This window comes from Haplochromis burtoni, unplaced genomic scaffold (genome assembly GCF_018398535.1).
Source record: "Haplochromis burtoni strain Fernald_Lab_line unplaced genomic scaffold, NCSU_Asbu1 Contig_297, whole genome shotgun sequence".
In the NCBI taxonomy this organism is placed as follows: Eukaryota; Metazoa; Chordata; class Actinopteri; order Cichliformes; family Cichlidae; genus Haplochromis; species Haplochromis burtoni.
This window is the reverse complement of record NW_024582658.1, coordinates 250,064-264,140: the sequence shown is the minus strand read 5'-3', so window position 1 is coordinate 264,140 and position 14,077 is coordinate 250,064. Positions and strand designations below refer to the sequence as shown.

The 14,077-nt window shown below is 44.9% G+C and overlaps 1 protein-coding gene across 2 annotated transcripts; it reads left to right on the top strand.

The window, feature by feature from the left end:
* Positions 1 to 919: 919 nt before the first annotated feature.
* Positions 920 to 13,372, top strand: LOC102295323 (SH3 domain-binding protein 5). 2 transcript variants are annotated; one of them, XM_005940866.3, is made up of 9 exons: positions 920 to 1,273; positions 1,524 to 1,586; positions 5,003 to 5,131; positions 9,947 to 10,111; positions 10,198 to 10,328; positions 10,767 to 10,809; positions 10,919 to 11,135; positions 11,307 to 11,675; positions 11,925 to 13,372. In XM_005940866.3, exons 1-9 carry the CDS (start codon positions 1,196 to 1,198, stop codon positions 12,098 to 12,100), a joined length of 1,371 nt encoding a protein of 456 aa, XP_005940928.1. In that variant the 5' UTR covers positions 920 to 1,195; the 3' UTR covers positions 12,101 to 13,372. The 2 variants fall into 2 exon arrangements, with proteins under 2 accessions (XP_005940928.1, XP_042083962.1); XM_042228028.1 differs by lacking the exon at positions 11,307 to 11,675.
* The last annotated feature ends 705 nt before the right edge of the window (positions 13,373 to 14,077 follow it).

Below are 14,077 nucleotides of genomic sequence, written 5' to 3'. Positions count from 1 at the left end.
TGGCCACATGTCGGCAAAGGTATGTGACGTTTGTACTAACTTGGTTTTAAAGCCTTTACTTTAAAATATACGCCGTCCAATAGCTGAGCTTAATCTTACAGAGAATGATCAAAGCTCATGTAGAAACAAACAAACAAATGAACAAAAGATTTTCTCCTTCATTTCTGTCAAACAAAGCTGTAAATTAACGTTTTTCCAGCTGTTAGTATCATGGTTGCTAGGCAACCTGGGCAGCGCGAAGGAGGCTAGACCGTCCCATTTTACAAGCCTCGCACTTCCGGCCTTAGCGGTCTTTGAGTACGCGGCCCTTGTGGGCCGTTAAGGCTGCGTACTTTTAGGCTGCAGACCCTGAATTGGGATACAGCCATTGATCGGTGGTTGCAGATCAATGGTCATGACAGTTTGCAATGATCAAGAAACTGGCGTCAAAGCCCACTGTTCATTCAGTGTGGGAGTTTCAGTCATTGTGTAAATGGACTGTTTATAAGGCTGGGCAAACCTGTAGTCAGCTGAGACAGAAGAAGTCACTTGTATAAGTGACAAAATGTTTCTCCCACTGAAAACGTTAAGTCCAGATACACAAAATCAACCTTGAGGGATGTCCTTACCTGGATGACTGAGCATACATCAACAGATCATGCATGTGATTGTTTATCGGTAAAATCGATAATACGTTTATCGGTACTTTCATCTGTTGTATCTGGTTTAAAAAAGCTTGTGCAGTAAGATTATAAGTAACTAAAATATAATGTCCAGATAAATAATCTGAGAGCAAGTATCCATCAAACATAAACTCACGCGCAGCGCCACTTTTAAGCTAACAGCTTTGTAATAAGACACGTGCCTGGCCCCTCCCCCTTTCAGGTCTGGCTTGCAGACGTAAACGTTACGCGCCGCTTTTATTTTGAATGTCCCAAACGGAAGTAGCCGTAGGTCTCGCTGTAGTTAAACGCTTTCTTCGTTCGCAGCTCGTCCTCCGCGAGGTTGTGGTCCGCTGTAGTTCGAGTGTCCGCTCTTCCCGCGGGTGGACGTCTCTTTAAACTCGCTGCCTGCTTTTAAAAAGCCCAGCTATGCACCGCGCTAAAGGTTAGAGCGTGTTTGGATCGCTCCTGTGCTGTTCAGCACCCCGGGGTCGCGCTTAGTTTGCGCCGAAGACCCTCGTTTGGTTACCAGAAATCTCCCAGAAATTCCGACAATGGAGCGAAATGGGAATACCTGTGAGGATGACCTGCAGGGTGCTGACGAGGAGGAAGAAGTGGACCCCAGAATACAGGTAAAGTGGGGTTAGGACAATGATTCCAGATGTGGAGTGACAGTAGGTTAAAAAATGTCAGAGCGTTTGTGTGTGTTTGTGTGTGTGTCATATTTTGACTGTCTCCAAAATGACCTACTGAGAGCTGTAAGTTCAACAATTTGGTTAACACGAGTCACAGCCTGAGGATTGCCAGTCTTATTTAATCACACTCCTCCCTTTCTCCCTCTGTGTGTGTGTTTTCCATCACTGGTGTGTTTTCTGTAAACAGGGAGAGCTGGAGAAGTTGAACCAGTCTACAGACGACATTAACCGCTGGGAGAGTGAGCTGGAGGTGAGACCCAACAACACACACTGCTGGCATCAGAATTATTGCCCCTCAAACACTGAGAGCAGGGAGTAAGCCGAGCTCTGGCACCCACCCAGCAGTCACTAAGTCTCACTTTTTTTAAAACTCTAAAGTGGTGAGAAATCGTGTCAGCTCTGTGAGATTTGTCTCTCTGCCACTGTAGTGTCAGGGATTTGCCTAGCAACGGTGCCATTGTTTTAAAACAGTCTAAACGGAAAGCTTTCGAAAGATGGAAAACTACTAAATGTGCATCAGTGGGAAGAGGTGGAAAAACTGAAGCAGGAACTGTCCCTCCCTGCACTTTATAAACTCCTAGTGCAGCTGTGGTCTTAGTCGGAAACACTGCCGTGGAGCGGTTGGTGAAATTCATCTATTTGCTCATAACACTCACGTTCATTTAGGAGTCTGAACAGAAACAGGAATCAGACACATTATGGAGGAATAAAGGATGTAAAGTGAAGCGAACAACTGCAGGAGGGCGGACGGCACACAGAAGGGGCAGCTTCGGCTCAAGTGTGTGCTAGCTGGGTCACTGTTGAGGAAAAGTGAAAACATTCCAGAGCGAGGCCTCAGTTTTTTGTTTTCCTGAAAGTAGGCCTCTTCTGTTTCTCATTAGCCCTGCGCTCACATCCAAACCCAGCAAACCACAGCTGGAATAACCGTAACAGCACGCACAGAGACAGAGAGGGACAGGAGGAGAGATTTTCCTGTAATCCATGTTTTAATCCATGTTTTCCAGCTGAATTTTAACTTCATATATATATATATACATATATACATATCCTGATTTTATTTTTTAACGTATTGTTTCTTGGTGCTTTTTGGAAAGCTCAGCTTTTTCACAGCTTTGGCAGTGTTTACAGGAAACAGCATTATAAGTAGGGTGATCGATGTGAATACACAAGCAGACAGAAGAAGAAACATGGATGCATCTGGAGGCAACAAAAAAAAAGCTAAGGAGGAGCTAAGGACTATGGAAGGAGCCCCTGGCAGGCTGCAGGGGGTCCTCCTGCAGCCTGGAGCTGATTAAAAATGATGTACGGTAGATTCAGAGGATGAGTAAGTTGGGGCGGAGAGTTTAAATCCACAGTTGACTCTGCCTGCCAACACAACGTTAAATCTCTTCTATGTCTGGCAGATGTGGGACTGTGCCCTTGTGATGCGTGCCATCATGAGCCTCCCATAGAAAATAAACAGAATTTTAAATTTTAACCTTTATTATGAAGCGATAACTAAGTCTTCTTTATTATTGTCCCAGAGGAACAATTGAATCTGTCAGCTCCTGATGAGCTGAGCTGCCTTAACGAGCCTAATATACATGTCCTTATTTTTTTGTCATACATATAACATTTGCTGTGGTGAATTGAAATAATGCAGTTATTGTATGGAAAAGTTAAATTAAGCTTTTTCTACTCTTGGCTCTGTATGATGTCACTGAAGGTATATCATCTTGGGTACACACCTCTTGAATGTCTCTTGAGTATTCTGGTCTTTTGCTTATGGGGAGCATCCACCCAGACGAACTTTGACTTAAACGCAGTATCTTTCAGGAATTTTTTTAAATCCAGAAAAGCCTTGAAACAGGACCTGAGAGATGCATCTGGCCCTGCTGCCACTGAAAATAAGTGACAACAGGACTGATGGAGACATGAATCCAAATCCAAATTCTTCCACGGCATGTGTTTGTCCTGTATTGGTCCACTCAACCCCCAACAAGTCATTGCAGATGGCAACCCTGAGCCTGGTTCTGCTGGTGGTTTCTTCCTGTTAAAAGGGAGTTTTTACTTCCCACCAAGCAGTCGTTTATAGGGGGTCATATGATTGTTGGGGATTTCTCTGTATTATTGTAGGGTTTTTACCTTACAATATAAAGCGCCTTAAGGCAACTCTTGTTGTGATTTGAAGCTATATAAATAAATTACAGTTAAGTTTAAATGTTTGGGCCTGAATGCAGAAAACTACCATCAAGAAAAGTGGACAGTGTGTGATCAGCAGCTTCATTTTTCAGTATGACAATGATACCAAACACACTGATAGTGCATTATAAACATCCCTGAATAGAAAAGCGCACAATGAAAGAACACTATCAGTCATGGATTGGCCTCCCCTGAGCCTGGACCTCAACATTATTGAAGCAGTGTGCGATCATGCTCACAGAGAACCAAACAAAAGGCAGAAACATCCAAAGAAGAGCTTTGAATGTCCTTCAACAAGCCTGGAGAACTATTCCTGAAGATGACTCAAAGAAATGGCCAGTATTGCTTATGTAAGGGAGTTCAGACTGTGATGATGAGTAAAGGTGGTCATAGCAGGGCTTAAAGTAGGTGTTGACAGGTGGGGAAACCCCCGGTTTCAGTGTAACGGTGCAGCGTGGAATAGGTGACTCAAACAAAAAAAGTGAGTCATCCAATAAGTTTTATTCTCAGTAGATTTGTCTTTGACATTACCTCATTCTTTTGTTGTCTTGTATGATGTTTGCTGATGTTTCAGTAACCTCTGCACATTTCCCACTTTCTTAGTAAAATATAAAGAAATAAGGGGTGACTCAAGACTTTCTCACACCACAGTTATTCCATTTGTTTACAATAAATCTTGAATTTGTTTGATTAAACTAGTTTTGAACATTTGGCATTTGAATGCACAAACATTATATTTGTGTACGGTCGTGCCCAGTTCCAATAATCGGGCCCCTATTTAGTTTCCTGAGCAGTATGTAAGGCCAGCAGCGTGCTCACAACAGAGTTTACCTTGTAGATTCTGTGACGTGTCACCCGTCGTTGCAGGAACAGGACGTAGGAAATGCGATGATGTCACAGGAAGTGTGTTTCCTGTAGCGCCCTCTCCCTTCTCCCTCTTTAACCGCTCATTTATGCCGATCTGTGCTCTGTGAAGAGGATGCAGCTGCTTTTTAAACCCCTCTTCAGCAAATTAAAGAATACACAGACACACAAAAGTAGCTGCATAAATGCACACGGATATTGGGCCCTCCTGCAGTAATGCTTCATCCTTACTCATACTCATTCAGTGGGTCACCACCAAACAACATAAGCAATGCTGCTCAGCAACAATGAGAGCTGACACACCCACTGCATAAAACAAAGAAAACAAAATATAGTTTACACACTCTACAGTTGTGTGTTACATGGGTAAACCATGCTCTTGTATATGGGTATGACTAATGGGGGCAACAGGAAATCTCACACCACAATAAGGCCTGATATTACACAGATATAAATAATAACCACAGTTGTTGTTCTGTAACGCTGCACTGAAGACACATGGTAGACTGCTCAGTCTACCATGTCCAACCTAATAGTGTGACCCGATAAGTTCCTCTCCTCATTTCTAAGTGTGTGTGTGTGTGTGTGTTTGTGTGTGTGTGTTTGTGTGTGTGTGTGAAGGACTTCCGTCAGAGGTTCCGAGCAGTGCTGGTTGAGGCAACAGTTAAACTGGATGAGCAGGTGAAGAAGATCGGGCGAGCTGTGGATGACTCCAAACCCTACTGGGAGGCCCGCAAAGTGGCAAGACAGGTACACACACATGCACACACACACACACATTCACAAGAGTGAGCGGGAGTGACTCCAAGGTCAGCAGACAGTGTGAGGGCAGGATTACTGAGGATTAACAATGAGAAGTTTAAACAGAGCCGCTTCTATCTACTTAAAGGGAGTACGGTCACATGACGCCTATATTTAAACTCAGTCACAGCTCTGCATCTTAAGCTAGTGTCTCACGCATGCACACACGCACGCACACGCAGTCTCTGCGTGGTGATAGACTTGCGACATTTTGCATGGCCTGACTTGTTTCCTTTTGCTGGATCTGGGAGTACTTGTCATGCTTGCAGCACTGCTGCAGGGAGACACAAAGCAGGGCAACACAACCTAAAGGTTAGGACACCAAATCTGTGCTTCTCCCTCTGCAGTGGCTCATCTCATTTATTGCTCCAGGCTGTTGAAGCTTCCACCCCTCCATCTTAGCCAATGCAGGAGCTTATGAGTCATGCATCAGAAGGCTGACATTTGCATGTCAAACTGAAATAGATTTTGTACACGTGTGTGTGTGAATGTACGTATGTGTGTGTATGTTGCTTATCTCTGTTGCGCTGTGACAAAATACCTGCCGGTGGCATCTGCTTCTGGTATTAACACGTGAGAGCCAGGGATTACTGGAGGTTTTGAATTTTGATGGGACCGGCATTTGCACGAAAGGATCAAAATCCTTTGCGTGCGTGCGTGTGTGTGTGTGTGTGTGTGTGTGTGTGTGTGTGTGTGTGTGTGTGTGTGTGTGTGTGTGTGCGCGCGCGCGCGTGTTTGGGTGATTTAAACAGAGCAAAGCCGATAACGGTCTCGGGTTTAAACTGGCGTATTGTCTGGTTATGATTTATAGACAAATATTTAATATTTAATACACGACCTACTTTAAAAGGACTCATGCATGACCTCGCTGACCCTCCACCACAGACACACACATATTCCATCTACCCCCACCATAAGCCAGTTACATCCCCTCAAACACCGCCCCCCATGTTTTCCCCCTTACATTCCAACAACGATTGGGGTGGGTGGGGGGTATATAGGAATTTCCCTGCACTGTCCTCTCTTTTGTCCCTTTTACCCAGCATTCACTTCTGCACCGCTGCCTGTCTGGCTGTCTGTGTCCACGCCCTGCATATCCCACCCTCACCACATTGGGTATTAGTCACCCTTCTCCACCTTTCCCAGCCCTGCAACCATCTCACCTGTTTGAAATTGTAAATAGGATGTCTTTAGAGAGACTTAGACATCAGACGGGGTGACTGTGTCTGACACAATGAATGAAATATCACACAACACACACACACACACACACAGCCTCACACAGCCACACACACACACACATATATACACACACACACACACACACACACACACACACACACACACAGCCATGGTGCATATCACAGCCTGCCAGGCTATTTCAGATCAAAAGAACATCATATTGTTTGGTTCTGAGTGTCACATGATTTGGTCTCTATGACATCAACTTAATTAACTGATAACAAAGCCCATTCATTATGTGCGTGGTGTCTGAAGCTCAGTGTGCTTTTGTGCCATGAAGATAATGGCAAATTGTGTTCTCAAGCATTGACACGTTATTCACGAGGGTGACAAAGACTTTTCGTCAGGCTTTTTGCAAAAGGCAGAAACTCACACAGCACTGACACTTCATGGAAACACCACCAAGCCAGCAACAAGAAAAGCTGCTCTCATTGGGAAGTTCTGGTATTTTTGTGTCTCTTTCTGTCTTCATCTTGATGGATGTTGTTTTAATGTTTCAGTTCCTTTTTTCTGTTTTTCTTCTTGTTTTTGCCTCATTAAATATCTATTACCCTCCTTCTGTTTCTCCCCTCAACCTCCCTGCTCTTAGAGCCTGGGAAATGGGTCACAATGAGAGACAAAGAGGAAGGATTCATCTTTACCACTTTGTTGAAATAGCAGATCGCGCGCAATAAAAAGCTGTTATCTTCCGCCTCTTTTCTCTCTCTCGTCACCTTTCACAGGCCTTAGCAACAACACTGTCACGACAATTGACGCCAAAGATTTTGTATTTTCTACATTTTTTGTGAGTTGGAGCAGACCTCTGATTACTGGTGGGTTTATCTTAAACATGGCCGACGTTACACGGGTTAACAGCTTGTGTGACTACACTGACCTTAGTAACGTGAAGTGCGTTGCTATCAGGGACAAGGACAGAGAAAATCTCCTGGTTATACTCCAACTTTTTTTGTAGCTCATTAACACTGCTGTTGTCCACATTGTTTTCAGTCACTCAAAGTATACAGGTGTATACTTGCTAGAAGGTTGGTGTCAGTGCAGCTCACTGCTTGAGCAGGCTATATGTTGCAGTGGCCCTGGGATCAAGTCCAACTTGCTGCCCTTTGCTGCATGCCTTCCCCTACTCTCTTTGCCCCTCTTTCCTGTCTACCTCTCACTGGTGACCTATTAATCAAAGGCAAAAAGCCCCTCCAGAAAAGTGTTAGCAGGTACTGTACTTGTACCTATCTATCATAGACAGACTATTTTGATGGCACTATATTGCCTTTGAATTCAGGTGGTTTCAGTCTCATTGCCACAGGATTGAAGTCAAGCACAAAGCCATGCAGTCTGTCTTGTTTTAATGTGCTCTCTGAATTTGAGTGTGGCACTGTAACAGGATGCCACTGTTGCAAGAAATCAACAGTGAAATTTCTTTCCTCCGAGATATTCAACCATCAGCTGTGAGTGGTATTATTGATTAAGCTAAGCATGGCCAACGAGCTGCTGACTCCATAACTGTAGCGCTCCAACGGGAGCTTCACCTCATGGCTGAGCATGTGACCCGGTGCTCTTGTTCAAATGGTGTATATTACACAGTGACTTTAGTGTTACTGTGTTACATTTCAGCTTCACAATAAGTAAGAAGAATAATTGTTTTCACTGTTTCTATAATGTAAATCCAAGTATAGGCTTCAATGTGTAGGCTATGTGTTAAAAGTGACATAAGTTTCTTATCCTTGACGTCATGTCAGCAGGATTACATTCATACAGACCAATTCATGTGTTTCAGCTTGGGTTTTGCTTTCTTCTGCGTCTGCGTCTGTTTATGGAAAACGCTGGTAGAGAAATCGCTCTTGGATTTTAAAGAATAGATGTTTGAGACGTTGAGCTGTGCATTCATGTTAACATAATAATAAGTGTTAACATGAATACACAGCTTTACTTCTTAGTTTAAAAGGACCATTTAGTAGAAACAATCGTCCATTGAAAACACTTTGAGATAAAAACACAAAGTAGACGAGCAGGTTTGGTTCCATTGTAAACCCGACAGACAGGCAGCATGAAATATGTCCCTCTGAACTGCTGTACTGTTAATAATACACTTGTTAAATACTAATCACCAGAGGGAAAGTTTCTCCCTGATTATTATTATTCTCTCTTTCAAGGACATTGAATTGGAGTTACTGTAACTACTTCATGTTAGCATTCAGCCAGTGCAATGACCTTGGAGTTATGCCTGTCTGAGTGGGTCCAAATATGTCCAACGTGATGAGAATAACCCTCCTGTTAACTGTGACTGTGGGCAGGAGGAGCCCACTGACAGTGTGTCAGATTTCCTCAGTGACAAAGATTCTGTTTGTCTATTGGATCAAGGCTCAGTTGTCTTTTTCTATGAATGTTGGCCTGTTTGGGCGACATAAGGACTCAACCAATTCGATTCAATTCAGTTTTATTTATATAGCGCCAAATCACAACAACAGGCGCCTCGGGTTGCTTTATATTGTAAGATAAAGACCCAACAATAATACAGAGAAAACCCCAACAGTCAGACAAGCTCCTTATGAGTAAGCCTTTGGTATCAGTGGGAAGGAAAAACTCCCTTTTCAGAGGAAGAAATCTCAAGCAGAACCAGGTTCAGGGTTAGAGGTGTGAGGGGAGGGAGGCCGAGGGCGGGTGTGGGTCCTAAATTAAACACACAGGCAACACAAAGACTCCTGGTTCATTCATACCATGTAAGAACAATTACTCGGTGAACTTTTACTTCATAAAAGCAATTTTAAGTCATTTGTCACTATGATTTAAAAGGGACCTGTTTTGCTTTTCTCTAGTTTTTGTCATTCTTCTACTCTGGATAAAGTTTCAGCAATGAGCCAAGTTTCAGGTTTCAAGATCAGTTTTGTGTAGATTTTTCTAATCTTGGCTCTTAATGATGTCATATCTCTAACATGGTCATCTTGGGCACACAGCTCTGGCTCAAAGACACTGGGACTCTGCACACCCATTGGCTAATGTTTTATTATTGACAGATCATTAACCAATAACAATACGCTGCTTTAGCCTTCCTGCCGAATCTAAGAAGAACCAAGAGGGTTTTTTTCCCAGTTACCGGCTAAAGTTAAGGCACTTATGCATGAGAGGGCATGTGGAGGTGTGCCGTTGTCCATCTTTTATACACAGTCCATGCTTTGGCTGTGAACACAGCTCTTCAGATCTTTTGGTTTTGTTTTTCAAGGGCAACCAATCAGGATAAAGCTGGCTTAAAGCAAGTAGGGAAAGAAGCATAAGCAGCTTTTTTTTTTCTTTTTTTTTTTAGACTGCACCGAGAACCAGTAGATGATAAATGAGCGTTATTTTGACCAGTGAGCCAAGCAAAGGTACTCTATTAGGGAAAATATGGAGCAGGCAGTGAGCTGTTTCACATCAGAAATGTGTGAAATGTTAGCAGTAATATTTACCTTCTGAATTGTATTTTTAGGTGGAACATTTGGTTTCCAGTCTGACTTAATAAGTTCTGACCGCTGCTTGTCCTTCCCTGAACTCCAGGCTCAGATTGAAGCGCAGAAGGCCACTCAGGAATTCCAGCGGTCGGTGGAGATCCTGCGGGCAGCCAAGGAGACCATCGCCCTGGCCGAGGAGAGGCTGCTCGAGGAGGACACCCGGCAGTTTGACTCCGCCTGGCAGGAAATGCTTAACCACGCCACACAGAGAGTAAGTATATAAATGCAGCACAGCCCAAAAATTCCATCCTGAACGAGCGGTTTAGCCTCAGGCGTTTTTTTTCTCGGTCGTTTCAGGTGATGGAGGCTGAGCAGGCGAGAACGTGCAGCGAAGCAGAGCACAAGAAAACAGCAGCCAACTACAATTCCTGCATAGGCCACATGAGGCAGCTCGAGAAGAAACTGAAACGCTCCATCAACAAATCGAGGTTTGTGATCAGATTTTGGGAAATGCTGCTCATAAGTTCGCCGCCGCCGCATGAACCTTTTATGCGAGCGTGTTGGGGGTTTTGCCTTTACTGGATAGATTAGTAGTGAAGATAGACCGGAAACAGAGGAGACAGAGTGCGAAGACACACAGAAAAGGGCCGTAGGTCAGATTCAAGCCCAGGCCGCTGCACTCTGGCCATGGTGCAAGTGGTTGCCTGCTCACCCACTGAGCTAAAGTGGCGCTCGAGAAGTGGGGGAAGCGAAATTTCTGTAACCTGATGAAGTCCAGATGTTTTGTGTGTTGGCTGACAGTACTGGGTTGCGCTCCCTCCATAGAGACGTGGAATGTGACTGCACACGGAGGAGGGTTGTTCTTCCAGCGGGCTAAATTTCTCTCCTCCCCCTCTCACTTTTTTCTTCTTCTTCTCCCCCTGCAGACCGTATTTTGAACTCAAAGCGAAGTATTACCTACATCTGGAGGTATGTATCACCTACTCATAGACTCGAAGGAGTAAACAGTACATAATCTATATATCTGTGTTTTGTTACAAGGTGTCTTTACTGAGAAACACTGTTTTATTTCTCACAGCAAATAAAGCGTCATGTGGACGAGCTTCAGGCCAAACTTGTGGTTGCCAAAGCGGAGTACCGCACGGCGCTGCGCAACCTGGAGAGCATCTCAGAGGAGATCCACGCCCAGCGACGTTCCCTCGCCATGGGCACCAGGGAGCAGGGAGTTGGAGCAGAAGGCGACGGCGGCAGCGACGACATCGCCAACTTCAAGATGGAGTCGGATGGTTTGTCGAGTGAGTGCCACGCCCACTCGGAGATGGGCAGTCACCCGCGTCATCGAGCCGCGTTATCATTTCTTTGTTTTTGTTGAGCCGTTTGCATGTGTGTGTCTTCAAGCTCACATCCCCGTGTGTGTGTGTGTGTGTGTGTGTGTGTGTGTGTGTGTGTGTGTGTGTGTGTTTCAGTGGTGTCAGTGTCTATCGACGAAGAGGGCAGTCACAGCAGCTCAGAGGAGGAGGCCGACTCGCACTCCACCTCCTGGCCCCAAGCAACCTCTTCCTCGCCTTCCACCTCTGCCTCCACCCCCGTCGACATGCCTCAACCTTACTCGTCCTCCTTGCTCCACACCCCCTCCTCATCCTCCTATCTCTCCTCCTGTCCCTCTTCCTCTTCCATCCTGTCCTCCTCTTGCCCCACCGGTGTCCTGGAGGTAGCGAGCCCCTCTGGCTCTCACAGCCCAGACTCAGTGTGCAGTTCCGGGCACGCCTCGCCTCTCCTGGGCCCTCGCAGCCAGTGCAGCGGCGCCTCCTCTCCAGACTGCGACCAGGAGAGAGGTGTGTGTCCCACTGAGCACTGATGTGCAACCTGATCCTGAGCACGTTTCCTGACAAACAAAAGCAAATCTAATGATTGAGGAATTATTTTGCAGAGGATGTTACAGGTTTAAAATAAAAGTAGGAGTCCTTGTGAAGGACTCGTAATGTAGAAGTTGCTGGTTAACTTTTGTCTAAAACTCTATGTCGGATAATTTCCCTGATTTAATTGAACCTTTCCTTGCACTTTTCTTCCTGCGTGTTTTCCAGGCAACAGAGCAGAAGGAGCAGAGGCGACAGTGGAGAGCGGTCTGAACAAGCTGACCTTGAATGTAGCGCAAGAACGAGATGAGGATCCCGCTGATGAGCGAGACCCCCACTACATTAACCCCGAAATCACATCTCCCACCTCCGCCACGTCCATCCTGCTCCTCAACAGCGTGTGACGAGGATGCGTCGTGGCGCGAACTCTCGCCATGCGCAGCTTTAAGACTCAGTGGATTCACTGGCAGAAGACACAATGGGAGGAGAGTGAAGCGCTGCACACCCGCATGACTTTGTGTCTCATTCGTTGTGCTGTCTAAACATCAGTGCTGTCACGTGGAAGGTGCTGCGTGTAGCGTGTTTAACATCTTTCATTATAAACAAATGAAATCAGGGACAGGATGACTGATGGACTCTGCTTCACCCTTGTGGTGTTGAGTGTCAGCACTGCATTTCCCCTGGACCCTCCCCTTCCCTCCTGCTCTGTATTTGCTACAGAAGACAAAGTTCTTCTCATCTTGTGCCAAAAAAACTGTGTATTACGACTGTGTGACAAAGCTCCTCTACAGACTGTGGAAGACGTTGGTGATTTCAGTTGTGTTTTAACATGTTCACGGGTCATGCAGGATATTTCCAAGGTAACACAGGAAACTTTAATAGTTAACCTGCTACTGTTGGCACCGGTAACATGCATTTCATTATTTTGAACAGCGTTACGCTCCTTTCTTGCTCCATGTCTAAATTCTTGGACTGATTTTCAGGTCAGATACGGGGGGTCAGTTCATCCTTATTTTTACCCTCCATTTAAGCCAGCTTTCCTTTGATTGGTTGCCACAGAACAAACAGGTTTGTGGACCTAAAATATCTCCTTTCTGTGACATCATATTTTTAAACAGTGTTTGAAACAATCTGAATTAATCACTTGCACCTAAATTGAACTCATTTTTTAAAACTTTGGCCCACCGCTGTAATAGTATTTATAAAGGATAATACGTCCCCTTTAAGTGAGGGTCAAACTGGGACAAAGACGAGCTGTCTCCTGAAGGATTAGTCCATTTTCGAACCCCTCCCTTCTACTCCTGTTTATTCCAAATGAAGAACGACGGCGTCCTCTCTGGACAGCAGAAGTAGGACCTCGAGTGCAGGCGACACTCTGAACACTAAAGAGACTTCACGTGGGGGACTGAGCCCTGTTTTTGAGGCAGAACTGGTCTTCCATTTGGATTTGTGAATGAGTGACTGAATGTGTGCAAAGTGCAAACCGCCCTGTGAGGTCGCCGGTTTGCACGGATGTGTGAGCGAATGACTTTTTGAATGTGTGTCTTGTGTTTTGTGACCCTGTAGTACAAATACTCTATATTTATACTCCTGTATTCTTGTATATGAACGATGTTGTGTGGTTATCGTTGTAGCTGTTTAACACCAAATAAGCAATAAACACGTACTTCATCTAACTCATCAGTGAATTGATGGTGTGTGTTAGACGTTCAGGTTGTTGATTGTCATAGTGGTGATCACTGCAGCCTGGTTTTTGGGAACTTTTTATTTTATGTTAAAACATGCCACCGGTGGAAAAAAGTGACCCAAGTCATCAAATGAAGCACTAACAGCTGCCTCATACTGCCACAGCTGCCAGCGTAGTGCAGTAAAGATGGTCTAGAGTTACAGATTTGCTCGGCAGCAAGGCCGACTGGAATTGCTGAATGTGAAAGTTCTTTATCTGCTCAATGTTTTGTTTGGGGATATTTGGTCGTATCATTTGATAACCTTCGCTTTTCCTGCTGATTCCTTTTCCAGTCAGCTGTTTTTTGTTTTGGTTTTTTGCAGTGACACACACTCTTTTTTAGCTCTGCTGAGCTGTTTAAGAGTAATCTCATGACTTCAGTTAGTGCCCTGAGACAGATCGTAGAACGACTTCTCACTCTAAAATCTTTGTCCATCTGTCTGTCTGAACAGGCTGCTGCCAGCAAGCTACCTTTCAGTTATTTAAGATCCTGTGATCTCCCCGTCTGTGCCAGATCAACTCCAGAGGTTTCACTGAGGCAGGGGAACAGCACAGCAATGCTCTGTCACACACTGACACCTAGTGACAGGGTTGGGTTCTGTTTTTTATGAAGCACAAAAGACTGTATCTCGCTCTCAGCATATTAAATGTTGTT